At 36.2% G+C, this 27,629-nt stretch overlaps 3 protein-coding genes across 3 annotated transcripts; 1 reads left to right on the top strand and 2 right to left on the bottom strand.

The window, feature by feature from the left end:
* Positions 1–1,935: 1,935 nt before the first annotated feature.
* On the top strand, positions 1,936–9,550 carry LOC127861885 (uncharacterized). Its single transcript, XM_052400600.1, has 3 exons — positions 1,936–2,385; positions 3,778–3,984; positions 6,886–9,550. The coding sequence occupies exons 1-3, from the start codon at positions 2,073–2,075 to the stop codon at positions 7,647–7,649; spliced, it is 1,284 nt and encodes a 427-aa protein (XP_052256560.1). The 5' UTR covers positions 1,936–2,072; the 3' UTR covers positions 7,650–9,550.
* Positions 9,551–9,705: 155 nt separating this feature from the next.
* On the bottom strand, positions 9,706–13,077 carry LOC127861888 (uncharacterized). The gene is made up of 3 exons (XM_052400606.1): positions 11,750–13,077; positions 11,235–11,358; positions 9,706–10,636 (listed from the first exon to the last, which is right to left on the bottom strand). Exons 1-3 carry the CDS (start codon positions 11,948–11,950, stop codon positions 9,819–9,821), a joined length of 1,143 nt encoding a protein of 380 aa, XP_052256566.1. The 5' UTR covers positions 11,951–13,077; the 3' UTR covers positions 9,706–9,818.
* Positions 13,078–21,194: 8,117 nt separating this feature from the next.
* On the bottom strand, positions 21,195–24,723 carry LOC127861880 (uncharacterized). The gene is made up of 2 exons (XM_052400593.1): positions 22,722–24,723; positions 21,195–21,673 (listed from the first exon to the last, which is right to left on the bottom strand). The coding sequence occupies exons 1-2, from the start codon at positions 24,459–24,461 to the stop codon at positions 21,437–21,439; spliced, it is 1,977 nt and encodes a 658-aa protein (XP_052256553.1). The 5' UTR covers positions 24,462–24,723; the 3' UTR covers positions 21,195–21,436.
* Between the last annotated feature and the right edge of the window lie 2,906 nt (positions 24,724–27,629).

The following is a 27,629-nucleotide window of genomic DNA, read 5'->3' as shown; positions in this document are numbered from 1 at the left end:
TATATTGACTAGCATACATGGTAAAATAATCAAGCGTTACAACATCTTTAAATTTAATAATGTATTTTATGACTGTATCAATTCATAACTAAATTTGAAATTAACCTACAAGATCAATATTTTAATCATGTCATGCCCAACAAACGTTTTATATAAACTACATTTTACATAATTATATATTTCAATTTTATATTTTAATAAAATTAATAATTGAGTTTAAGATAAAATTTTGAATTGTATTTATTTTTCAATTAACGTTGAATTCGGATTATCGGTGTTCAAAATAACGGTGTTTAAGTGTACATATTTATTTTTCGCGAAATAACTTGTGTTTTCAAGAATGTTTTCAACAACAATTACTACCAAAAATGACTAAGTGAACGTAGTATATTCAAAAGTGGTTCGAAGTCTCCATGGTACGAGTTTCCCCATAATTCCGAATTTGAATTTAAAGCAAGTGCATAATGATATCAATTTTAATATCACAAACTGAAATAACAATAAACACCTACCTCGCAAACTTGTTTATCGTCGATTGTAGGTTCCAACTTCTCTTATTATTGAACAAAAATGTTTACATTCAATAACAGCACAGTTTGAAAATCCAGTAGGTCAGTGAACAAAGGAAACGAGGGACGCGCACGCGGGAGATCTGCTGGTTCATTTTTAGATAACAATAGGTATGATAAAGTTGTGTACTGGCACCTCGTTGTGGACATATGGTAGGGGGCACTTATTTATCTGACAGATCTCACGATCTGACAATATTCACGCTTCAACGGTCTATTTCGTTTCCGTAGAGATAGCTTATGTCGTCCGTTTGTAAGCTCAAATTTGATTGGCTGACAGGTTCAATGGCTTATTCTAAAAATAAATGCTGCTCGAGCAGCATATTGCTGCTCGAGCAGAAGTTAAAGTTTCGACCCCTTTGGTGCGCCATACTATGGAATCACTTATCCGCTGTTGATCAATGCACCGCAGCACGGCAATATTGCAATCAACGATTTCTCAGTCAGCCGAGACGAGGATAAAGATCAACGGTAAGGTGCACCAATACACTGAGTGGGATACTCCCTGGAGGGACTGGACAGTCCTCAAACTGGGCCTTGAAGTTAATATATTTATGCTTAGACTGGGCTATAGTCTAGAAAACGGCCTTGGCAAACAGCGTAGACCCAAATGAGACGCCGCATGATGCGGCGTCTCATCAGGGTCTGCGCTGTTTGCTTAAAGGAATTTCTGTAAGAAATATTATAATTATAGAAATAAATATACCAGACACCCCTAATTTTGGAAATAAAATGATCCAATTTAGATGGATAGGAGAGTCCACTAGGAATAAATGGGTTGAGATTTCGTTGAAGAGCTTTGTAATGTCCAGCCCAGAACGTTGTAAAGGCCTCGCGGCGCTATAGATACGGTCTTGCTAACTAACGTGCGCGTATGTTTGTTTATGTCTTATGCAACTACAGGTATACAGAAATTAAAAATGAAAACATGTTCCCTACTACATAATTAGTTATTTTAAATATCGTTAAAAAAGTTGCCTTTTTTTAAATAGAAAATACGCATTAAGGCGTTGGTATTTAAAAGCAATGTGTGACGCACACATTCCTAGACCGTTGCATCAGATATTGTGCATAATGTGAACAGTTCAATTAATGTTTGTATGATGTCGTTACGGTTTGGATTTTAACGCTTTAAAATTACAATCATGAGGTTTTGTAATCAACCATTTTAATAACACGTTTAAACGGATTTAACCGCTACAATATTGAATATTGAAGTGGGCGACAAATACAGGTATTCGCATACATTCTACCCTAACCTCCCAATAATCGATTGAAATGTTCCGGTCTGGTGGCCCATTACGTGGTATTGTAATTGATTAAAACCGGTTTTCAGTGTTCTATAAATACTTGTTTATGCACCGAAGCGAAACCAAACACATGTGTTTAACATTTGATCGCGATGAATTAAATAGGGAAAACTTCAAACTATAATGGATTCGATGTCAAAGTAAGTGAAAAGTGATATTTGTGATACAGAAAATGCTGCAGTGATAAATAAGTATGACGGACACGGACCATTCGTTGACAGAGGAGTCAGGAGGTGTGGCAAATTTTGAGTGGAGTGAAGACTCAGTGACCGTGTTAAATAATTTCGACAACGGCACAAGTCTCCCTTGCGTCGCGCGTCTCGAGTCCATTGCAGGGGCTGGAGCCAGCTCCCTTCCCCCGGGTCTCAGTATCTACGCAGGTCAGCCGGTACTATTGCACGAGCGCACGTGCAAGAAGCACGCGAAGGCTCGAACTATATACCATGACAAAGACGGGCCGTACTTTGAAGTCGGACAGACGCTTGATATTCCAGATGATTTTCAAGGTACTATATGTTTTAAGTAAATAACTGTATGATTTATCATCTTTTTATGCCCTCTAAGGGAGGGCATATAGTGATCGCACTGTCCGCCCGTCTGTCCGTCCGTCCGTCTGTCTGTTCGTCTGTCTGTCCGTCACACTTTGCGTTTAGTTTTTTTTAGGTTTTGAATGCTCATAACTTCTATGTCGCTTCAGATGTAACATTCATATTTGGTATGCATGTGTATATGGACAAGGCCTTTCCATACGCACGCAAATTTTGACCCCCTTGACATTGACCTTGAACTTAGAGTCCGCGTTTAGGTTTCGAAAAATGCGTTTAGGTTTCGAAAAATGCTCATAATTTCTATCAAAGCGTTTATTGGGGGCATATGTCATCCTATGGAGACAGCTCTTATATTATATATGAAGTCTGTTTAGGATTCAGCATACACAATAAAACCGTACATGTTTCAACAGTGAGAACTTCAACATGTATAGTCTTCGTATATTTCATAAATATTTATTAGCAATTTTTATTTATAATTTGATGATTACTGAAATACAAATGCAACATTTAAATTTATTTTATGCTTTCCGGTGGTTTATAGAGAAATATCAGTGAAATATAACTGGTATTTCACTGTTTTAAACAGTGAAAAATAACAGTGAAAAATAACGATATTTTTCTTTGTTTTACTGTGAAAAGACGTCATTTTTTCGACGTAATGACGTCATAAATCAAGCGAAATTATTCAGTTAAACTCTTTTGAAATGTCAAAAAAACAAACAGCGAAAAAGGCATAAAATAAAAAGAAAATTTGTTGGATTCGATGGAATATCGATTTTATTTCACTCGTGATCATAAAAAATACATATTTTATATGATCACGAGTGAAATAAAATCGATATTCCATCGAATATTTTTTATGATCACGAGTGAAATAAAATCGATATTCCATCGAATCCAACAAATTTCCTCTTTTAATATGTGATAGCGTTAGGCTATTTCTTTTTGTATTTCATATTGTGTGCTGAGCTCATTGCTTTCTTTCAAAGTTATTTAATTTTTATAGCTCCACTTCTTTAAAGAAGTCAATAAAATATCTGTATCGGCGGACCTTGTGAGCATACTTACGTCTTTTACTTTTCCATTTATATTCAAGGCTGATAAAGTTTAAACTGGAACAACAATCAACAAAGTGATCCATTGTTAATTGTTCCACATTACTAGACGCATTTATTTTTAATATTAATAATGTCCGATGTATTACTTTGTTGAGTGTATTTTCTTCTTAATCAATGTTACTTGGGCTTTGTAAATGTTCAAAGTTACGAAACATTTAAAACGGAATTCAATAAATGTACATTTTACAACACGTACCTTTTCATGTTTGAACCTTATTTTTGTCCGAAGGTTGGTTCGAGGTAGTTCCGCCGGACTTCGGTCGCGGGAATGTGTTCCGATCTATCGAGCAAGTGGCGCAGAGCAGCGGCCGGAAGTTCTTCACGCGCACAAACATCCGGGCTATCAGGGTGCACGCGGAAGAGGAGGCGGCAGACGAGGAGACGCAGTCGTTCAAGGAGCGCAAGATCCCAGCGGGGACCGTGCTCACCGTGAAGGGTACATACTTTTTCGTTCAAAAGTTGTTGTAAATTCATTCAAAATAACGTACTATCGTGAACAAATATTTTTTTTGATCATCTAACTAGTGGCAATCACTGATTACAAGCACTTTTAATAACTTAACAGGGAAAATACTTCGCAGTTCTTCAAAATGACAATCAATTAAATTCAATGCAGGAAAATAAAACCACTGAGATAGCACAACTTTTACCAATATCTGCTCGTTTGTCGAAATCAATAACTTGCATTGGTTTTTATTGATAATTTGGAAAAAAATGCATCATTAAAAAGCGTTTAAACAGGCTATATATGTGTGTCTTGTTCTGAGAAAATTGGGCTTAATGCATGTGCGTAAAGTGTCGTCCCAGATTAGCCTGTGCAGTCCGCACAGGCTAATCAGGGACGACACTTTCCGCTTTTATGGTATTTTTAGTTTCAAGGAAGTCCCTCCTTGCCGAAAATCAAGTTTAGGCGGAAAGTGTCGTCCCTAATTAGCCTGTGCGGACTGCACAGTCTAATCTGGGATGACACTTTACGCACATGCACTATGCCCAGTTTTCTCAGAACGTGGCTCATATATAAATAGCAAGAGTGATTTAGTGGTGGGGCATTATATTTTTCTCCCAGATGTCCTGGGTTTTATCTTTTTGAATGCAAACGCAATTGTTCGTTTTTAGCTCATCTATTTTTTGAAAAAAAATTATGAGCTATTGTCATCACCTTGGCGTCGGCGTCGGCGTCTGCGTCGGCGTCGGCGTCCGGTTAAGTTTTGCGTTTAGGTCCACTTTTCTCAGAAAGTATCAATGCTATTGCATTCAAACTTGGTACACTTACTTACTATCATGAGGGGACTGGGCAGGCAAAGTTAGATAACTCTGGCGTGCATTTTGATTGAATTATGTGCCCTTTTTATACTTAGAAAATTGAAAATTTTGGTTAAGTTTTGCGTTTAGGTCCACTTTTTTCAGAAAGTATCTATGCTATTGCATTCAAACTAGGTACACTTACTTACTATCATGAGGGGACTGGGCAGGCACAGTTAGATAACTCTGGCGTGCATTTTGACAGAATTATGTGCCCTTTTTATACTTAGAAAATTGAAAATTTTGGTTAAGTTTTGTGTTTAAGTTCATTTTATTCCTTAAGTATCAAAGCTATTGCTTTCATACTTGCAACACTTACTAACTATCATAAGGGGACTGTGCAGGCAAAGCAATCTAACTCTGACTGGCATTTTGACAGAATTATGTGCCCTTTTTATGCTTAGAAAATTGAAAATGTTGTTAAGTTTTGTGTTTAGGTCCACTTTATTCCTACAGTATCAAAGCTATTGCTTTCATACTTGCAACACTTATTAACTATCACAAGGGGACTGTGCAGGCAAAGTTATGTAACTCTGACTGGCATTTGGACGGAATTATGGGCCCTTTATACTTAGAAAATTGAAAATTTGGTTAAGTTTTGTGTTTTGGTCCACTTTACCCCTAAATTATCATAGATATTGCTTTCATACTTGGAACACTCGCAAACTATCATAAGGGTACAGTAAAAGGACAAGTTGCATAACTCTGGATGTCATTTTTATGGATTTATGGCCCTTTTTTGACTTAGTAACTTTGAATATATGGTTAAATTTTGTGTTTCGATCCACTTTACTTCTTAAGTATCAAGGCTATTGCTTTCAAACTTCAAATACTTTCATGCTATCATGAGGTTACTGTACCAGGCAAGTTGAATTTTACCTTCACCTTTGAATGACCTTGACTCTCAAGGTCAAATTATTAAATTTTGCTAAAATTGCCATAACTTCTTTATTTATGATTAGATTTGATTGATACTTTGACAAAACTACTCTTACCTGACATACCACAATAGACTCCACCCAAACCATCCCCCGTGCCCCCCCCAAACTCCCCCCCCCCCCCGAATCACCCCCCCCACCCCTATTTTAATTTTTTTATTTTTTTATATTTTTTTATTAGATTATCTCACAAATGACCACCACACCCTCACACTATACTCCCCCACCCCCCCCCCCCAAATTATTTTTTTTAACGGTTAAAAAGCACAACTATTTATTTTGATTATTTTATGTATAAAATACCCTCCAACCATCGCACCCAAGAATCCCCCCATCCCCCCTCCCCCCACCCGAATCCCCCCCCCCTAATTATTTTTTTTTCTTTTTTAAGATCATCTCACAAATTACCACCACACCGTCACACTATACCCCCCCCCCCCCACCTCACCCCCCCCCACAATTTTTTTTTTTTTTTAAGATCATCTCACAAATTACCACAACACACCCTCACACTATACCCCCCCCCCCCCACCTCACCCCCCCCCCCGCAAATTTATTTTTTGAAACGGTTAAAAAAACACAAAGATTTATTTTTATTATTTTATAATTGAACTACTGTCGGAGTGTCCAACCATCGCACCAAAGAATCCCCACCCAACCTCCCCCCCCCCCCCGATTTTGTTTTTTTTTTTTTTGCATTTTTTTCGCATTTTTGGAATAAAATGTAATAAATGTCCACACCCCCACACTATACACCCCTCTTCACTCCACCCCTCCCTCCTTTGTGATTGAAAATGAGAGTCCCTTCACCTTTAAAAAGAAAATAGATGAGCGGTCTGCACCCGCAAGGCGGTGCTCTTGTTTTTAATTTCTATTTAATCATTTTTGACTATTCCAATTATTATAATTGTGTAAGTAAAACATTTGATGCTATTTTGCACAAATACGAAAATGTGTCTCTTTGCATTTTAAATTAATAGTTCTCTGCGAGAAACAGTATGAAACACAAATTACTGAGTATGTCATCAGTGTGTACTTTTCTCGCTATTATCATATATGCAATCGGCAATTTTAATGTACATCAAAATCATTAACAGGTACCTTCGCCGCAAAATGGCAGACAACAGCGCAGACTGGTTTCATAAAACGAAAGAGCAAGGAGTACACTACAGTGGAGATTCCATATCTTAAATGTCTGGATACAGACGACACGGAGGTGCTCGTTCCGCTCTCCACGAGAGGGCGCTTCAGTCTCGTGTATGAGAAAGGAGTGCGAGACTCGAGGACGGTGTACCGGATAAAAGACATTTTAGAGGATTTGCAACTTCCGCTCAAAGTGAGAATGGTTTACGGGAAACCGCCTATGGTGCCGTGTATTTTTAGCGGAATGTTAGCACTAAAGGGAAAGGCCAAAGAAGACACTATCATAGCAAGCACAATTTTAAACAAACGAAACGTGTTGTTCGAACTTCCTGTGGACGCTAATTGTGCAGTAACAACCGCAGTCAACATGGAGCAGTTTGAAAACATGCGGACTTACATTGATGCTCAGTTGTTGTGCAAGAAATACGCGCATTCGTTTGGAACGCTGATTAAACTTTCGCCTGAAATGGATACGAATCAATCGATGATTCAGCACATTCCGACGGAGAAGCGAAAGTCACGTGACGAGAGTCTTAAGACGCTTGACTTAATCACTAACATAAGTGTTACAGACGATGAACCGAATGACTTCATGTTTGAGAGTTCCGACAATGATTCGGTGCAAAGCGCCGAGTTACCGCCCTTGGGTATGGGGCAGATGATGGATATACGGGAGATAACTCTGCCTAAGACCTCTCAGATGATCAGCGATGCATAGTCTACGTTAAAAGCAGCTTTTGTATCAACACGCGTATAATCAAAGATATATCAAAAGTGCATTGTCATGAGTATAGCGTTCTCACTGATCAAAAATTAGTTCACCGACTGCACCCTACATATTGATATTATGTTTTGCTTATTGTGTACTGCATTTCTTACCTCATTACGTTTTCATAATTATACCCCCACAAACGAAGTTTAGGGGGGTATATAGGAGTGAACTTGTCTGTCGGTCGGTCGGTCGGTCGGTCGGTCGGTTGGTCGGTTGGTCGGTCGGTTGGTCGGTCGGTCGGTCGGTCTGTCGGTCTGTCTGTCGGTCCGTATTAAGTGTCCGCTCTCTAATTCAAGTAGTTTTTATCCGATCTTCACCAAACTTCGTCAGAAATTGTATCTACATGATGTCTAGGCCAAGTTCGAACATGGGTCTTGCCAGGTCAAAAACTAGGTCACGGGGTCACTTAGTGCGTTTTAAACATTCAGCATGCTGTCCGCTCTTTAATTCAAGTAGTTTTCATCCGATCTTCACCAAACTTGGCCAGAAGTTGTATCTAGATGATGTCGAGGCCAAGTTCGAACATGGGCCTTGCCGGGTCAAAAACTAGGTCACGGGGTAACTTAGTGCGTTTTTTAACATTCAGCATGGTTTCCTCTCTTATTCAAGTAGTTTTCATCCGATCTTCACCAAACTTGGTCAGAAGTTTTATCTAGATGATCTGAAGGCCAAGTTCGAACATGGGCCATGCCAGATCAAAAACTAGGTCACAGGGTCACTTAGTACGTTTTACACATTGAGCATGGTGTCCGCTCTCTATTTCAAGAAGTTTAAATCCGATCTTCACCACACTTGGTCAGAAGTTGTAACAAGATGATGTGTAGGTCAAGTTCAAACATGGGCCATGCCGGGTCAAAAACTAGGTCACGGGGTCACTTAGTGTGTTTGAAACCTCACCATGTTGTCCGCTCTCTAAATCAAGTAGTTTTTATCCAATCTTCACCAACATTGGTCAGAAGTTGTATCTTATTAATGTCTAGGGCAAGTTTGAATATGGGTCATGCCGGGTCAAAAACAAGGTCACGGGGTCACTTAGTGCGTTTAAAACATAACAATGCTGTCCGCTCTCTAATTCAAGTAGTTTTCATTCAATCTTCACCAAACTTGGTCAGAAGTTGTATCTAGATGATGTCTAGGTCAATTTTGAATATGGGTCATGCCGGGTCAAAAACTAGGTCACGGGGTATCTTAGTGCGTTTTAAACCTCACCATGTTGTCCGCTCTCTAATTCAAGTAGTTTTCATCCAATCCTCACCAAACTTGGTCACACGTTTTATGTAAATGATCTCTAGGACAAGTTTGAACATGGGCCATTCCGGGCCTAAAAATAGGTCACGGGGTCACTTAGTGCGTTATTTTTTACATTCAGCATTGTGTCCGCTCTCTAATTCAAGTAGTTTACATCCGATCTTCACCAAACTTGGTCAGAAGTTTTATGGAGATGATCTTAAGGCCAATTAAGAACATGGGCCTTCTTGGGTCAAAAACTAGGTCAAGGGGTCACTAAGTGCGTTTTAAAAAATAAGCATGGTGTCCGCTTTTTTGTGTGAAGACGACATGCAAAATATTAAGTGTCAATGCGGAATGTGGGGGTATTCGTCACGTCTGTGACAAAGCTTTAGTTTATTTAGTTGTTTTTTCACCCACACGAGCTTTCATCTACATGCGTTGTATTTATACATGTGAGAAAGTACATTAAAAAAAACGTTGACCCATAAAAACATCAAAGCAAGTATCTTTTGCATTTTAATAACATTCACTTGAATCATATGTTAGTTTTTATTGGATGTGGATTCACTGATTGTGGTGCTTTATTTTATATCGAAATAGAAATGTTATGAATTTAATCACTTCTCTATTCTTTAAGGCAGAAGAAGTCGAAATACGTTATGGTGCAAATCAAATATCAAACGAGCATGCATGTTTTTCACTGAATTAGGAATGGCTAAAGAGTACATGTCCATATTAAAGACCCGTAAATACGTTAATCATAGAAAATTAATTTATTATCTGCTATATTTTATTTTCACTTTATGCTATCATCGGAACAATCACGGTTATGCATGAATAATACACGACTTTTGTATAGTGCAATATTGAACGGAGCAAAAATATCTACTTCTTAGTTTTAGTTTTTTGTTTAAACGGTTTATCCTGTGCAGCGCTTGCTCCGTTCAGTACCGGAAGTCGAGTCTCTCCCGCCTGAGGCTTGGTGGGTTTCAGGCTTAAACTTGTCTTCACTTTAATCTCTTTCGCGTATTGGTCTGCGATCCCGCTCCGTAAGTGATTGAGCTCAGCGCGAAGGGAACCAGGTTCTAGTAAGTCCTTACCGTTCGTGGATTGTGCAAATTCTGGAAACGGCAAAACCGGAAGTTCCAGTAACTTGCGGTTACCGTCCAGAGTCTGTGCTATTACTGTCCAGTCTTTAACTATATCCACAACTTTCATCACACCCGTGAAACCACATGGCTTACTCGGCGGATCGCCAATAAGAAGTTTCAACACAAGCGGACGTGTAAACACGCCCATGGCGATCAACTGTTTTAGAGTGTATGCGCACGCGTTTTTATCCGCCTTAGCAGTCTTAGCGTTGGGGTTCCGGTGTTCAACAACATAAAACTCCCCAGTGACGTCGAAGGGAATCAGCAGATCCAAACCCTCGCCGGTGACACAGACGAGGCATCGCAGGAGTTTCCTCTTAACCGTGTTTTTCGTGGTGGTGTACTTCACGTGGTCCTCGAACACGCTATGAAGTGTGAAGACTCCCGGCGGGAATTCCAGGCGCTCGTACATGATGTCCTTCCGGTTGAGCGGATCCAGCAGCGAAAAGCCGGGCACGCGCTTGGCGGACAAGAAAGAGGTCGGCATGACCCGGGCGAGGTTTGAGACGCTGAGGATAGGGACCGTGTCCTCCTCCAGGACTCGAAACCAGCCTGAAATGTACCGACACTGCCTTTAGAATTCGTACATCCGGAATATTGTTCTTTCGCGTAATGAATTCTATAAATACAGTATAACCTCATTTCACTTATTTTAACGCTATCATATCAATCGAAACAGTATGAAATGTCCCACATGTGCAAGCACGCGATCATATTAGTTCTGAGCATTTGAACATTTGTGAAATCTAACTAGTGTCGTATTTCTACATGTATTAACCCACACTTGCTTAAATGATTGTGGTTGTAAAATGATAACCCGTTGACTAAATAAACATTTTAATGAGCCTTTCTTTTTTCTGTATGATGCGTCTTAGTTCTCCACAGTTTTGTGTATTATGATTTTCGCCTTATACAGAATTGCAATTGGTATAACTGCGATCATCTTCAACTTTAGATCACGTTAGTGATTAACTAGAACAATGCGTCATTGACTGAAAATTGCTATACTTTTATTGTATTAGAAGAGGGGATTGTTGTCCAAACCAGAAGTAATTCAAACACATACACACGCACGCGCGCGACCGAATGAACACACGCGAACGAACACATACGTACGCAAGTACACACATCGCTTTTTAACCGTTCTGACCTGGATACTGGACGGGTATGACAATGGTGGCCCCTCCCTCGCGGTACTGCACGCCATCACGTGACGTGCGCACGGCAACCAGACTGGACACGTTCTTAGCAATCACCTTGAAACCCTTCGATTCCTGAAGCATATAATATACAGATGAACCAGTGGTCAGGCTGTTGTACAAAAACGTAAAAAAGTAGTTCAAACGACAACTATTCTGCAGATAACGTAAAAATACTTTGTTTCAAATGACGGAGCTAAACTACGAATATCCAGCAGTCCATATTGTCAGTAATGATAACTTAAGAAGGAATTAGGATTAGTAAAAAAACTATGAAATTATTTCGTTTAAAATACATGTACCTTCTTCTATCAGTATATGGATAATATAATTATGTACTTCTTTTAAATAAGCTACCTTTGATTTACCGTCATAAAAATAAATATTTCATACAAACAACAACCATGGTCAAACAATAAATACAACAGCGTACTATAGATGCATGTAGGAATGAACTAGATCGAACCTTGAACAATAGCAGCGGCTGCTGCAGCAGTGTACCCGCGTCCTTCTTCAATTTGCTGCTGTCGTCGGCGGCGTTCATCTTCACCACGACCGGAAGTGTGGATTCCTTGAGGAGCGCCTCTAGATTGAGCGATTTTTCGGACCACAGCAGGGCACTGGAGGGCCGGGGGACGCTCACCGGGTGAAACTCGCCGCTCGCCATAAGTTTCCGGTTCCGGGGAAAAAACACAAGTTTAAGAGTTGTATCTCACAATATGACGTTACAGTTTTAATACGTCCTAAACATAGTTTTAAACACATGCACACGTGCGTGTTGTATTATAACGCAAGCCTCAGCTCATCCGTTCACAACAGTATAGAAACCATTTTGCTCAACACGATAACAGGTTTTTGTAAGAAGAACATTTAATCACAAGTTTCACCATTTTTAAAATTGCAAATATGAGTATTTGTTATACCATTAACCCGCTGAAGTTTCTACACTTTACTTGCTTACCCACAATCCAGTCTTAGGTTTCATTCAAACATCACTAGATCTATACGCGTTTTCATTCAATTACGAACGATATTTGAAATTGATTTTCTCCATCTATTCAATTCGTCTATAAATTCACTGGCAAACGCTTTCAATGTTTCATATAATGGTAACTTAAAATCTGAATAAACTGCGCATAAAGTTTTGATTGATGTTATGATGAAGTCCAAAATTTACCGCTCGAGTAGATTTGTCAACAGCAGTCGGTGAAACGGTGAATGGTAATACAGATATTCATAAATATCACTACGATCCCCAAAAATGCGCTTACATTAAATCATGTACAGGTGTATTGTATCCTTTCTCCAATTTGCATTTGTCTGTTTGTGTTTGGATACTAGTTATACAAAAATCCGGATCGTTCATGTTATTCTTGCGCAGTGCTCGTTTATCTTTGTGATGGAAAAATAACAACAGCGAATGATCGTTTTCACACTACTCGTTGAATTATATCTAGTTATGAACCTCAGCACAGAAAAATATTTGTTTTCATTTACATTTCAAACTATTGTTCAGATAACGCCATAATACACTTTGTAGTGTTGTCTATAGGCTAATAAGTTTTTCTCTATCGTTCTGAATGGGAATATACTTGGCCATTAGACAACGGTACACCGTACGTAAGTTCTCCAACAAATTAAACTGAATTTTCCTATTGTCCAAAATCCTCAATTAAAAAAGTGAGCACTTTGAGTAGTCAAAGTGCCCCAAGTTATTTTAGTTATTGCAGTATTTTATACAACAATATATTATGTCAGTTTGTTCTGAAATCAAAAGGCTGATAATGGATCTGCAGTTTATATATCAGTCTTACTACCAATTTTTAAGCTTCTTTCTCGGAATTTGACCAATAAACTTCTTAATACGTTATGAAATACATACGAACCGTTTCAATGCGGATAAATGCATGCGGAAGTCCACTCTGGATCAGCAGACGATTTATTTCATAAATCAATTTCTGGGTTAATAGTCGCCATCTTTCGAACTACTTTCAAAAGTACAAAAACAACAATAACAGTAGAAGACAATTTTAATTGCGAAAAGTTGAACAATTGAGTACATATGTCACGGTTGTTGAGTGGAATAGTGTTATTTTCAACTGTGTACGAAGCATGTGAACTGGTAGTGGCATAACCAAATTGTTGGTGGAAATGGAATTTAGAAATAGCTAATAATAATCTAATAATTCATCATTTTTCATGTCATGATCGTGTAGAATTATCATCAGCATCATTTCTGTGGAACATTGCAATATTCAAAATACAAGTGTTTCATAGCTATGGTGCTTTTGACATAGTTCACTAACCATCAAGACTGAAATGATTCATGCACACAGGTAAAGTAAATAATTGAATTTGTGCAGAATGTTTATTTTTTACAAATTATTATTTAATTTAACCAATTTATTTTAGTTAGATTGCACTGAAACTCAAAGTCTAAAGCTTAGTAAGACACTTAAGCCAGTTTTCTGAGAAGAAACAATACTTGTTCATAGTATAGCAGGCTCATGCGGCCTCTGGTTTATTTATTTGGCCTCGGCCTTTAACCTGGGTCGCTTTGATTTCAGGTGTTTAGCCCCCATATCAACAAGGCTTTCTAGACCCTATATGTACTTATTCATATTGTTTAAAGATTTTGAGAACCCTCGCTCAGTGCCAGTGGGGATAAAACAGGGACCTTCTTATAGCTAGATGAATGCATCAAATATGCCAGCAACACTTTATAATCAATAACTTTATAATTGATGATTCTGTTCTTTTAACTACATTACTTATTTACCAAAACAATGTGAAACACATTTTTATGCTCCCAAAGGAGGGCATATAGTGATCGCACTGTCCGTCTGTCTATCCGTCACACTTTGCATTTAGGTTTCGAAAAAATGCTCATAACTTCTATGTCGCTTCAGATGTAACATTCATATTTGGTATGCATGTGTATATGGACAAGGCCTTCCCATACACACACAAATTTTGACCCCTTTGACCTTGAACTTAGGGTCGGCGTTTAGGTTTTGAAAAATGCTCATAACTTCTATCAAAGCGTTTATCGGGGGCGTATGTCATCCTACGGAGACAGCTCTTGTTTTTGCTACTGTCCTCTGCACAAACCATGATATATCTGCATATATGCATCCAATCAAATCAGTAAAACTATTTGTCACTTAATTACAGTAACCTTATTGCATGTTAACTTTTCAACAATATATATATATACAGGGATCATATTTTTTTCGGTTTTGTCGGTCCTAGACCGATTGGGGTCATGAAAGACCGATTGAAAATCCCAAACAGTCGGTCCGATTCTGTTTGTTCAACGTTGCTATTAAAATTCCCATGTCATGAAATCGATTACACAGTGTACATGCTTACACACCCTAATGACATTCTTATCTCGATTATGTCTGATAAACCATTCGCTGCAGTCTCTAAACCGGTCAGGACCGGTTTATTGCACGTCAGACCAAGAATCAAAAACTTGTGAACAGCGGATTAAAGACGCATCCGAAAAGACGCGTCTGAATGCACGCGCTGTAATTAAACAAAACATGCCGATACATTTTCCACCAGCGTAATAATCCGGTAATATAATTATGAATGAAAGTCGCGGATCTGATCGACAGAACAGCCGAAAGTTATTTTTATGGGCGGAACTTCACATAAAATAGTACACAAGAAAAATAATATACATTGAATAAATCTTTAGTAAAACCGTGTTAGAATCGAAATAATTTGTGTACTTTATACTTTGTTGTTGAATAACTCACGACCGGAAAATTAGATGCGTGGTTTCAAATGCTTCGCTCTCGTGATTAAATCCCTACGCATCTAAACTATCGGCCGTGGGTTATTTGACAACAAATAATTTATTAAATTTTTGTTTTTTTGTTGTCAGTAGCCAATCTCGCACAGACATTTGTTTGGTTCAGTGCATGTTTGTAAGCTATTATCGAGTCGACAACAACTTAAAACATCGGTATAGACTTACTCAGATTAATAATATTGACAACGATGAAAAAAGTCTGATAAAACAGCACACGAAACAACAATGAAATACCAAATGATACAACCAGTTGAGAAAACTCGTTCTGTTTAAAAAAAATGCCTAATGGAATTTTACTTGTACATATATTATACAACCGTCATGAATGGCAAAATCAATGGTATATATTTTAACGTAATTTGTCATGATTTCGGATATACATTTTCGGATACGTTTCCCCATTTATATCCGGACCGATTGATGTTGCGGGAAAATATGATCCCTGTATATATATATATATATATATATATATATATATATATATATATATATATATATATATATATATATATATATATATATATATATATATATATATATATATAATTATATAATTATATATAACAGATCTTGAAAAAAACACACATCAAACTTCAAATTGTTTTAGTAAATTATAGGCTTTAATTGGTATTGTGACATTGACAACACTCATGCATGCGACTATACAATTATACAACTATGGAACACATTATTTATGAGAAATTCCAATACATCAACATAACGTCTCAGATTTAAGGCAGATAATCTAGTGCTTTTTTGCTGCCATTTTTACTATTACACATTTTTTCATTTTATGTTATATTATGCATTGATCTTGTTTCTAAATTAACCAAGCAATCATGTTAAACTTTTGAAGAAAGATGTTGTCTGATAAATATTGAAAATATAATCACTACAACGTGAACAAAATTCAGTTGAATACTGTGACCAACGGAGATTTGCCAAAGAGCAATTCAGATCATGATTTAAATTAAATACAAGTAATATGAAAGTCTGCCTATTGGATCCCAGTTATGACTTATTTGTCAAATCTGCACATTAATTTGCCCTTGGCCATGTAGAATTGGGGACTAAATACCATCAAGTCATGTAAAAAGGAGCAGGGTATAGCACGCTGCTATTGATCTCTTGAGCTTTCACATGAATTTTACGGGTAATTTTCATACAACAAATGATATTATATAGTGTAATGATAAAGCATTATGAGCACAAATTATATCTCTTACTAGTGGTGCAAAAATCAATTAAGTGTCACATTTCAAAAGAAAATTTATATAAAAAGGTATTATTAATTGTTAAAACGTTATAAAAGGTTATTTCAATTCACTAAAGAATTTAATTACAAGAACAAGTGCATTTTATGTCCATTACAATACATGTAACAGTATTGGCATTGTATTTATCTGCATTTGATGTGCATTTAATGCACTTAAAAATGCAGACCAGACACACTTCTAACAGAAACAAATGTATTTTTTTCTGCATTTTTCCAGCATTAATACTCTTCAAGTGTATTTTTTATCATCCCAAATACACTTTACCAGGAAAAAGGTATGTTTAAATGCATTTTTAGTTTGTTTTAAGTATATTTTCAAATGCATTAAGACACTCTTTTGCAAAAAATGTTGAACAAAAACTTGAAAATATTTAATATACTAAAGTGAAGTAATAATTAAAGTTTTGTATGAGCATCAAAAACATTGTCAAATTCATACCAGTGCCTATTTAGTAGCAGTAGGCCTTATATGGTCTACTTGTGGTAGAAATAATGCATTTTGTATAATACAACATATATAAATGAAAAAATATAGCTGCCCATACAGTTCAATACAATGTTCAATTAACTACACTATGCAAAGTTGAAATATGACATCAAGCTTGGAATAATCTTTTCAATAATGTATAATATGCTGTTCTAATTTATAAGTGAAATAGACACTTGCATATAAAAACTGATTTTACATCAAAACTTAATGTTTAATTTGATATTTAGCTCCACTGGCCAAAGGTCCTGTGTCCATCGTGCGTCCGTGCATTAACTTTTCCTTTTAACATAAACTACTGGTCCAATTCTGATGAAATTTCTTAGGAATGTTCCTGGGGTGAACCTCTTTCAAATTTGTTCAAATTATGCCCCTGGGGTCAAATTTGACTCTGCCCCGGGGGTCACAAAATTTGCTTATATAAGGCCTATTTTGTGAAAACTTTCAAAATCTCCCGTCCATAACCATCGGGCTATCAAATTTGGTATGTAGAGACATCTAATAGTCCTCTACCAAATTTGTTCAAATTATGCCCCTGGGGTCAAATTTGACCCTGCCCCGGGAGTCACAAAATTGAACATATGCTTACATAGGGTATATTTTGTGAAAACTTTACAAATCTTCTCGTCCATAACCATTGGGCCTAGGGCTACCAAATTATGCCCCTGGGATTAAGTTTGACCCTGCCCCGAGGGTCACAAAATTGAACATATGCTTATATAAGGCCTATTTTGTGAAAACTTCAAAAATCTTCTTGTCCATAACCATCCGGCCTAGGGCTATCAAATTTGGTATATAGTGACATCTAATAGTCCTCTACCAAATTTGTTCAAATTTAATCCCTAGGGTCAAATTTGACCCTGCCCGGTCACAAAATTGAACATATGTTTATATAATGCCTATTTTGTGAAAACCATAACCATTAGGCCTAGGGCTACACAATTTGGTATGTAGTGACATTGTATAGTCCTCTACTTAGTTTGTTCAAATTATGCCCCAGGGATCAAATTTGACCCTGCCCCGGGGGCCACAAAATCAATAATATGCTTATATAGTGCCTATTTTGTGAAAATTTTAAAACTCTTCTTGTCCTTAACCATAAGGCATAGGGCTACCAAATTTGGTATGTAGTGACATGTAATAGTTCTCTACCAAGTTTGTTCAAATTATGCCCCTTGGGTCAAATTTGACCCTGCCCGGGGTCACAAAACTGAACATACGCTTATATGGGGCCTATTTTGTAAAAACTTTAAAAATCTTGTTGTCCATAACCATTGGGCCTAGGGCTACCAAATTTGGTATGTAGTGACATCTAATAAACCTCTACCAAATTTGTTCAAATAATGCCTCTGGGGTCAACTTTGACCCTGCCCCAGGAGGTCACAAAACTGAATAAACGCTAATAAAGCGCCTTTTTTGTGAAATCTTTAAAAATCTTCTTGTCGAAAACCATTCGGACTATGGCTACCAAATTTGGTATGCAATAACATCGTATAGTCCTCTACCAAGTTTGTTCAAATTATGCCCTTTGGGTCAAATTTGATCCTGACCCGCGGGTCACAAAATTGAACATTATATACGCGTATATCTTGCTTATTTTGTGAAAACTTTAAAAATATTCTTGTCCTTAACTCTAGGACCTAGGGCTACCACATTTTGTATGAAGTGAGATATAGTAGTCCTCTACAAAGTTTGCTCAAATTATGCCCCTTGGGTTAAATTTGACCCAGCCCAGAAGGTCACAAAAGTGTACATGTGCTTAAATAGGGCCTATATTTAAGTATTTGCACATGCAGAGAAATTTGTTTCAGCCTTTTTTTTCAGCAGTGGAGCGATACAGGGCCATCATGGCCCTCTTGTTTAAATACTCAAAAAAGGAAACTGTGTTCATGCTTGCATGAACACAGTTTATAAATGCTGTCAGAATAATAAAATATGCAATTACTATAAATACAAATGCCAGGGAAAAGTGCTTTTTGTACTAAAAAATTCGAATGAATATTACAATAATACATTCTGAATACTTTGGTATGTAATTAACAGTTTTGTCTGAGAAAATTACTAAATTTTATATATTTATTCAAATTCACATAAATCATATTTAAAAAAACACATAATTACTTCAAATCCTTTCACACAATACTGAAAAAATGCACAGTTTCTGATTGTTATTGATTCTTTATTAATTTATACATGTACCATTTTTTAATCTTGATGCATCCTCAATTGTATTATGCACATCTTAATCTGTTTTAACAATTATAATATAAAGATTAAAGCTGACTCAGTAAAATAATAATCCATGATTTCTGCAGTACTTGCAGACAAACTAGGAATACTGCTGTAATTTTATCTATCTATCTAATGGGATAATAATTTGGCTTCAATAGAAAAAAATCAAAGCATACACATGTATATAATGTGTATGTATATATATATATATATATATATATATATATATATATATATATATATATATATATATATATATATATATATATATATATATATATATATATATATATATATATATAATAAAAGTAAAAACACGTGTCTGGGATTTTAAATATATATTGATTTAGCCAACGCGTTTCGCATAGCTCATCAGGGCATATATATATATATATATTAGTTAAACTTAAATTGATTGACCATCGATAAAAAGATATAATAATATATGTATATATATATAAATATACTTGTAAAACTAAAAATTAAATATGTATGTTTCTATTACATCATTTATGACTTTTATTTTCAGACAAAGTAGAGTGAAGCTTAAAACAGTATCCAATTGTTACAGTCAATTTTGGGAAAATCAACCTTATATTTATTTTCTGTGTTGGTCAATGTCATAATTGGTATAAAATGTATATTGAACTAGAAGTTTTCTTTATTTTAAATGATTACATTTGCTTGGTCAGCCATAATTGTCACAATCAAGTGGTCTTTTTACACTGTAGTTTTCTCACTGACTATGGGTTTGTTCTGAGAATGAGCCACACAAAGTATCGTTGGGGAGATGAGTTGTCAATTTTATGTTTATCAGTCTTTCATAATCCAGTATACCTGTAAAAAGTGAATTTGTAACTAATAATCACACAATATACACAATTAAAATTGTATGCATTTAGATTTATTTAGTACTGCACATTAATCATTTTCCAAAAATATGTAGCAACATTATATTATATAATGCTGCAATACTAAAGTAATTTACTAATTAAAGGTCGCTGATGTGTAATGGATGTGGTGTCCACCTAATGATCTGGAGGTCACTGGTTTGATCCCCAGTGTGGGAGCATTCTTAAGAAATCTCCAAGAGACACCCAAGTACTGGTTCTAGGCCCATGAAACGAACTCAAGAGCATTTCACATACATGTATGTAGTTAGTACTTTAAATTTAATCGAACTAAAAATTGGATAAAAATTAAAAACTGAAACCCTTATTAATACATTTTATTTTGAATCAAGCAAATGTGGAAATTCATTAAAAATAATGAGAAAAATTTAAAAATTCTACTTTAAAGTAATCATGATAATTTAGATTATTTTCAGAATATTTAATGATGATAATGATACAATTATATATTACCTAAATGATAAAAATAAAACATGTAATGTTAATTTATGAAAAAACGTTTTAATTTTATCAATATCATGGTAATTACAACTAGATACAGGCAATTAGATCAGAAACGTGCATTAATTATATTAATGATCAACCCAGACATTTGTAGTGATTTATGGTCACTATTTTGATTAACGTTCTATACATGACCTGTCATAAAAGGTATTTTTTAGCCAGTACTACAATCGGCAATGATAGTCTGTATTGCATACATATTCCACCGTCTATTATCGATTCGCTTCCTCAAACTGAACAAATATTTAATGTTAACATCGCGAAACGTAATGCATCCAGTTTCACTTTCAGTTTGGTTGGTTTTGTAAACACCGTAATTTCATCTTAAAAACTGGATGATAGGGTGATTAAATAATAATGGAAAAGTAAATCACTTGGATAATAGGTCAAAATGCAACACAAATGAACGTTAATAGTGCTCTTAATATCAAAGTTTCGGTAAACAGTTTGGCGCTAGTTCAACGCGCATCGTATACAGCCTCATAACAATAGACTGACAACCTTTTGGGTAGTAAAGTAGTAATACAAGGCAATATAGCGACTGTTAGTCACGAGGCATATCTTACGGAGGAATCCGAGATAGCCGATATATCACGATTGGCGGAAGTCTGCAAGCACGTGTTATGAACGCATTTCTCTGATCAAAATTTTTCGAAAGAAACCAACCGTGTTGTAATTAGCCTACACGGACATAAAAACAGTTACACAAGCAAATACGTCTTTTATTTTCAAGATTCAAGATTTCAAGAGAAACTGGTTACATGTTATTGTGCATTTCTTTTATTTTATTGTATATATCACGCCATGCTCATTTATATGTGTCATTTATATGTGTCTGAATAGTTCAACGATTTTGTTCTCTGCTAAGAATGAGATAATAAGCCAATATTGTACGCAAACATAAATACTATCTTAATGTTTCAGCGTTCAAAATCGAATATTTGAATAAAATCCGTATTTTCTGACGTAACAAACAGGCGAGTCTTGTCCTGATTGTAGCATATCGCTTGTGGTGCAGCAAGGCCGTCTGGTTCCGCTAGAAGCAGCTCCGCCTCGTCACCACCGGAACCGGAAATGGTATAAATTTGGTCCACGTCCTTACAGCAGACGACAATATTACCGAAGCGATCTGACGTCACACCGCGCGTGTGCAAACTCTGAAAGAAGCATTTTATGATTTAAACAATTTTATTTAAAAGTTTTTGATGTTTGATAGCCTTGGTACACCAGACTGGTGTCCCTACATTGACCAAATCAATCATGTTTTGGCAACGGAAATAGACACTTCGTAATTTTTTTTTAAAATATGGTCAGCCTATGCGACTGGACCCTTAAATATATGGGATATTTTTGCGGCGTTTCCAGCGTCCTTAGCGTTTAACTGTCCAAAGCAGTTGCCGTTAGATCGAAACCTCATTGGCGTTTGGACGCCGACTTCATGCATTCTCACGACAACTACACGGCGTCAATTGTGATCTTATAGCGTCCTGGTATCGCCTTGAGAACGAAGAAAGAACGCCGGTCCGGTGTGGCGCATTTATCACAAACGGGGCAATGGCGAGTCTCTCATAAATAAAAAGGTAAAGGTAAAGGTCTTTTTCATTCAAGTGTCACCCTTATTGAAAGGGCCAGCCAATTTGACTTATGAGACACTTTTTGCGTGTATACCATGTACCTCCAAACTCCTATCACTATACCAGGCGCCAGGCGGATAGAAGTCGGTAACCATTCATTTTTAACTAGCTCGCGACTCACGAACCGACCATATCGGAACAAGTCCCATGACAAACATCCATCCTTCGACAAACGCTCCCCATGGGACTCGAACCTTCGACCTCCCGATCCCGAGGCGGACGCATAATCCACTAGGCCACGGCGAGCGGTATCATAGGCGCTCGATGTTTTTTTTAGTTACCCGTTGTTTATTATAATGCATACACATACTATTTGTCAATATCTATTTTTTAAGAAGACGTTTTGTCGGAAGATTTTTATTAATTTAGTATGTGTATGCATTATAATAAACAACGGGTAACTAAAAACAACACAAAAAACATTGACATCGAGCGCCTATGACCGGTTTATGAGACTACCTATCTTTTTGTGTTATACTACAGTTTGTCGCGTGATTTCTGGATTGTTGAAACAGTTATATGAAAATATATTCATTCTTTGTTTTTGAACATTGACACCGACAAAATTTACCTTTAACAAGTTATATTCCCTTACAACAACATCAGATCTCTGTGGGTCGTGGTACTCGTCGAAAAATAGCATCTCGTCCGTCTCGTTTCCTTCTGTGTATGACGTCACAGATGCAATCAAAATGCGAGGAATGCCTTCATCCGGAAACTGAATGTCCGAAAAGAAATTGCATTTCGTATTAATTTGGAACACAATTGACGATTCGATGTCAATCCCTCTAATTAAGGACCGACCGGATGCTGAGCAATTAACCACGAACAGACCATCGTGGTGCCTCACGCCCCAACACGTACCTGTTCCTGTTGACAGTGTCTTAACAATTTCCATTTCCGGTCGTATCTGAACAATGTTAATGGCTCCTTTCAAAGGACAGGTGACGGCTAGTGCATTGGGTCCGATACTTGTCAAATCAAACACGCCGCCCGATATGGACAGCCGTCCAATAAGCTTTATCTGCGAATCGAACAATTTGACCCTCGCGTTATTACTGTCCGCAAGGGCTAGCGCACCAGAGGACATGACGTCACATCCGGTAATGTTGGACACATTTTCGTCTTCTTTCAATCGAATGTTGTATTTCGTTTCACCATTCTTCTCAATTCCAATTTCAAACAATTGATCAGCATTTCTCTTTATTTCGTCAAATTCCTTATTCAAATTCAGTTTGAACCTAGAGGCCATAAGATTTCGTGGCTCTTTTTTCTTCCTTATCTCCTCAATGTGATTTTCCGCTCGTTTGATCTTAATAAACCTGTATATGTCCTCGTGGCTATTGTCAGTCATGATTTCTTTAAGAAAATATATTTCAGCCCTGAGACTCTCGCACGCTTGCCTGGCTTTCCTTCTCTTCGCCTCAATGTCTCTCTTGCATTTGTCGAAAGTAATTTCCAGTCTTCTTATCGCTCTCACCTCCATGAGGTTTATCCAGTTCAGAATATCGCGTTTCTGTTCCTTCAAATCGTGAAGAAATATATCTTTAGATTTCCGTAACTGCTTCAAATCACCTTGCAGTTTTCTATCGTATTCTTTAAAATCTCTGACCTGTGCTTCTATATCTCTGAACGGAGCTTTAAGAGCATCCCCACGTTCGATTAAACTTGGTAAAAAATTCACGTTTGTTGAACACAGCCTGTGATTCACAAATTTGCAAACATCACAACAAAGTTGTTTATGAAACTGACAAAAATGTTTAATTGGCATGGTATGTTCTGAACACAGTTCTGAAAAATTAAAAACCTGTTCTCTTTTCACAGGTTCGTCATCCAATACAATTTCAGTGAGTTGTGCATTGTTTTCTTCGTGGTCACTTTCAAACTTATTTGCTTTTGTAAGACCCATTGACAACTCTTTTAAAACTTGCAATCTTTGTCTTTCGTATTCTAATATAGACTCAACACTTTCCTTGAGAATTCCTGCTTCTTGAGTTTCATTCACTTTTGTCGTCGATTGATTGCCGTCTCGCTCAGATACACTTTTGTCGTTTGAGATTGTTTCATCAAGAAGTACGTGGTCACGATTAAGGATCACGTGGTTTTCCGTTATGACCAACTTCCGGTGGGTACGTAGACATGTGACACAGACGAATGCGCGACAGGTTTTACAATAGACGCTGGCGGGTTTGCATACCAAGTCCTTCTCCTCTGGGTCGTCTGTCGGCGAGACCCCTCCACGCGGGTCCCTCTCCGATTCAGGACACAGGCCACATTTGGCGGTCTGAAGGTTAAATTTCACTCTCTTCATGGTTATGATTACTTATTTTTACACCAGTGTGCTTAGTTTCACCGTAAATTAACGGATCATATTCACTAGATTCACTTTCACTTGAATCAGATTCACACTCATTAGATTAACATTAACTTGAATCGTAGACACTAAATTAACATTCACTCGCTAGAGTGGTTCGGTAATTAATTTTAGAGAGATCATAAAAAGATCACATTCACTCTGATGTGAAATTCAACATTCACTCCACAGTGCCTTATTCACATTCAGGTTCGCTCGACGGTAAACACACCATTCGAAAGATGTTCGGTAATATTTTTTATATATAAATCTGTAAAATTAACCATTTACATTGATATAACATGTTTGTTGTTTTCTGTTTCAAACAATTAACAATTATAATTAAACGCATTTCGAGTCCTCCTATTGTTGTATCAAACAATGGGAAGTGATTCATAACAATGAATAGGTTAAGTCACGGTTAACTTCGTTCAACAGTGTTCAGTTACACTTTCCGTTCGTTTTGTTAAACGGAGTCAATTACGTAATTAAGAGTCAATATACCGTATTGTAGACTTAAGCGAATATAATAATATTTTTTTATATTTTTTTTTTATTCAATATAATACATACAATGTATACATGTATATGATCATACAACATAGTGATTGTACAAAGCAATAACGTTCAGACATGTTATACAAGATATGCTAATATATATTTTTTTAAATTGAAAAGAAAAGAACAACAGAAGAATAGTTATGAAAAATGATGAGTTGTTTAAAGTCGGAAGAAAGCATACTGGACTTGTGTGTTTTGTTGTATATTCACAATGATCTTATAAGATTGAAAATAAAATAAAATATGCAAAACTATTTTAGAAAGATAAACTAACATTATAGTGAAATGTTTATAAGTGGACAAACATTATGAGAATTTAATCCGATTCCATTTTTGTTCAAAGATTTGTAATGTGTCATTACTGAGGGCTATTTCTTTCTCAATCTGGATTTTTAGTTTAAGTCTATGGACAAAACAATTAAAATTTGGTACTTGTTTTTGTACTTCATGTTAAAGATAAAATATTTCATCAATATAAGAATAAAATTCACAATATTATTACAGTCTATTGATTTCAATGAGTAAATTCCGAAACTTACCTTTAAGAAAGATAGTTAAACGTTTAGTTGCTGTTGTTCAAGAAAAGATACTAATTGATTCCAAATAGGCTGGATGTGCTTGCACTTCCAAAAAAGATGTTCTATAGTTTCGATGTTTTCACCGCAGAAGTCACACAGATTTGAGTTAGATAATTTGCATTTAAAGAGATATTTATTTGTAGCTATAATTCTATGGATGTATATATATTGAAAATTTCTCAGTGTTCTTTCAATAGTTGCTTTATATGGCATGGTAAATACAAGTATGTGTTTCCAATTAAGGTCATGTTCTCCGAAAAGAACTTGCCACTTATTTTGGGTTTTGGAGTTTTCTGTAGGGTTTTTAATTTGCAGTGTGTAAAATATTTTATTCGTTTTGTTTTTTCTTCCAAGTATGTTTTCTACGAATGTTCTTTGAGTACACGGTGTATTATTTGTATTGATTTCAGATTTAATATGTATGGTTATGCTTTTGATTAGTGTGTAGTACTTCAGAAAATTATTTGAAGGTATTCCGTATATGTAGCATATATCATCAAAAGAGTAGAAATCCTTAATTCTGTAGTCATATAATTGGTCGACATATTTAATGCTTCGTTCAAACCAATCTTTATAGAAAAACGTCTTATTGTTTGAAGTTATGTCTTTATTGTTCCATAAAATAGTTTTACTGCTGGTTTGGGTTTCTATGTTATGAGTGACATCACTCCATGCTGATAGAACATCAGACAGAAATATGTTTTCGTTTGCAATTTCATGTAAGATAGTATTGCTGATATTACATTCAAAGAGTAAGGAGTCACCATATTTTTTTTAGGATTTTCTGGTAGAATAATTTCCATTTACTCGTTTTGGTATTATCTAGGTATCTTTTAACCCAGCTGCATTTGATTGCATTCAAGAATGAGTCAATGTTCGTTAATTGGATACCCCCATTTTCTACAGATTGAATTAACTGAGTTCGTTTTATTTTATCAGGCTTACCGTCCCATATGAAATTAAATATGGCTGATTTTATATCGTTAATAACATCATTTGGTGCATTTGGGAGAACTGTTAATACATAAATTAGTTTAGGAAGTGCAAACGTTTTCAATACTGTGTTTTTTCCGATTAGTGTAAGTTTACGGTGAGGCCATGATTTTAAGCAGTTTTTAACATTCTGTAATTTAGGTAGTATGTTTTTAAGAACTGTATCCTTTTTATTATTTGCGAAAGTAATTCATAACGTTGTGGCTTCATCGGATGTCCAATTAAATTTCATTCCTTTTTTATATAGGAAATTACTTTGTTTTAATTTACCTACTCGTAGCACAGTACATTTACTTTTGTTTAGTTTAAGACCCGATGTCATTCCGTAAAGGGTTAGTGACTCTATTAGGTTATGGAAAGAATCGTAATTGTCATTTAAAAAATAAGTTGCATCGTCAGAAAATAGGGACTGTTTGATATCTTCATCAGGTTCTAGTGATATGCCTTTTATGTGTTTATTTGATTGGATGTGATGTGATAGATACTCGATGCAAATAATAAATAGCGATGATGAGAGTGGACATCCTTGTCAAATCCCTCGTTCGATGTTAAAACTGTTTGAAAAGAAGCCATTGTTAATGATTATACTGTTAATATCGGTATAGAATAGTTCAACCCATTGAATGAGACTTTCACCAAAGTTCATATTTTCTAAGCAAAAGAACATAAATGAATGATCAAGCGAATCGAATGCCTTTTCAAAGTATGCAAAGAATATTAGACCAGGATTGTTTGAATTGTTGAAATAGTTTATGCATTCTTGGATAAGACGAACGTTTTCACCAATGTAACGCCAAATATAATTATTGCTTATATGTAGCAGGCTTCGGTATGAGGAGAACTTAAACTGCCATGCTTTATGTGCTAGCTTTTTATAGCGACGCGGTAGAGTGTCTGCCTGATTTGAAACCGGGAGGTCCCGGGTTCGATCCCCAAGGAGGTCGAGGATTTTTCTGATCGGGTTATATATATATATATACAATGGTCAATTGGA

Source organism: Dreissena polymorpha, chromosome 16, assembly GCF_020536995.1.
Source record: "Dreissena polymorpha isolate Duluth1 chromosome 16, UMN_Dpol_1.0, whole genome shotgun sequence".
Classification (NCBI taxonomy): Eukaryota; Metazoa; Mollusca; class Bivalvia; order Myida; family Dreissenidae; genus Dreissena; species Dreissena polymorpha.
Note: the sequence above shows the minus strand (reverse complement) of the source record. Positions and strands in the feature narration are given on the sequence as shown.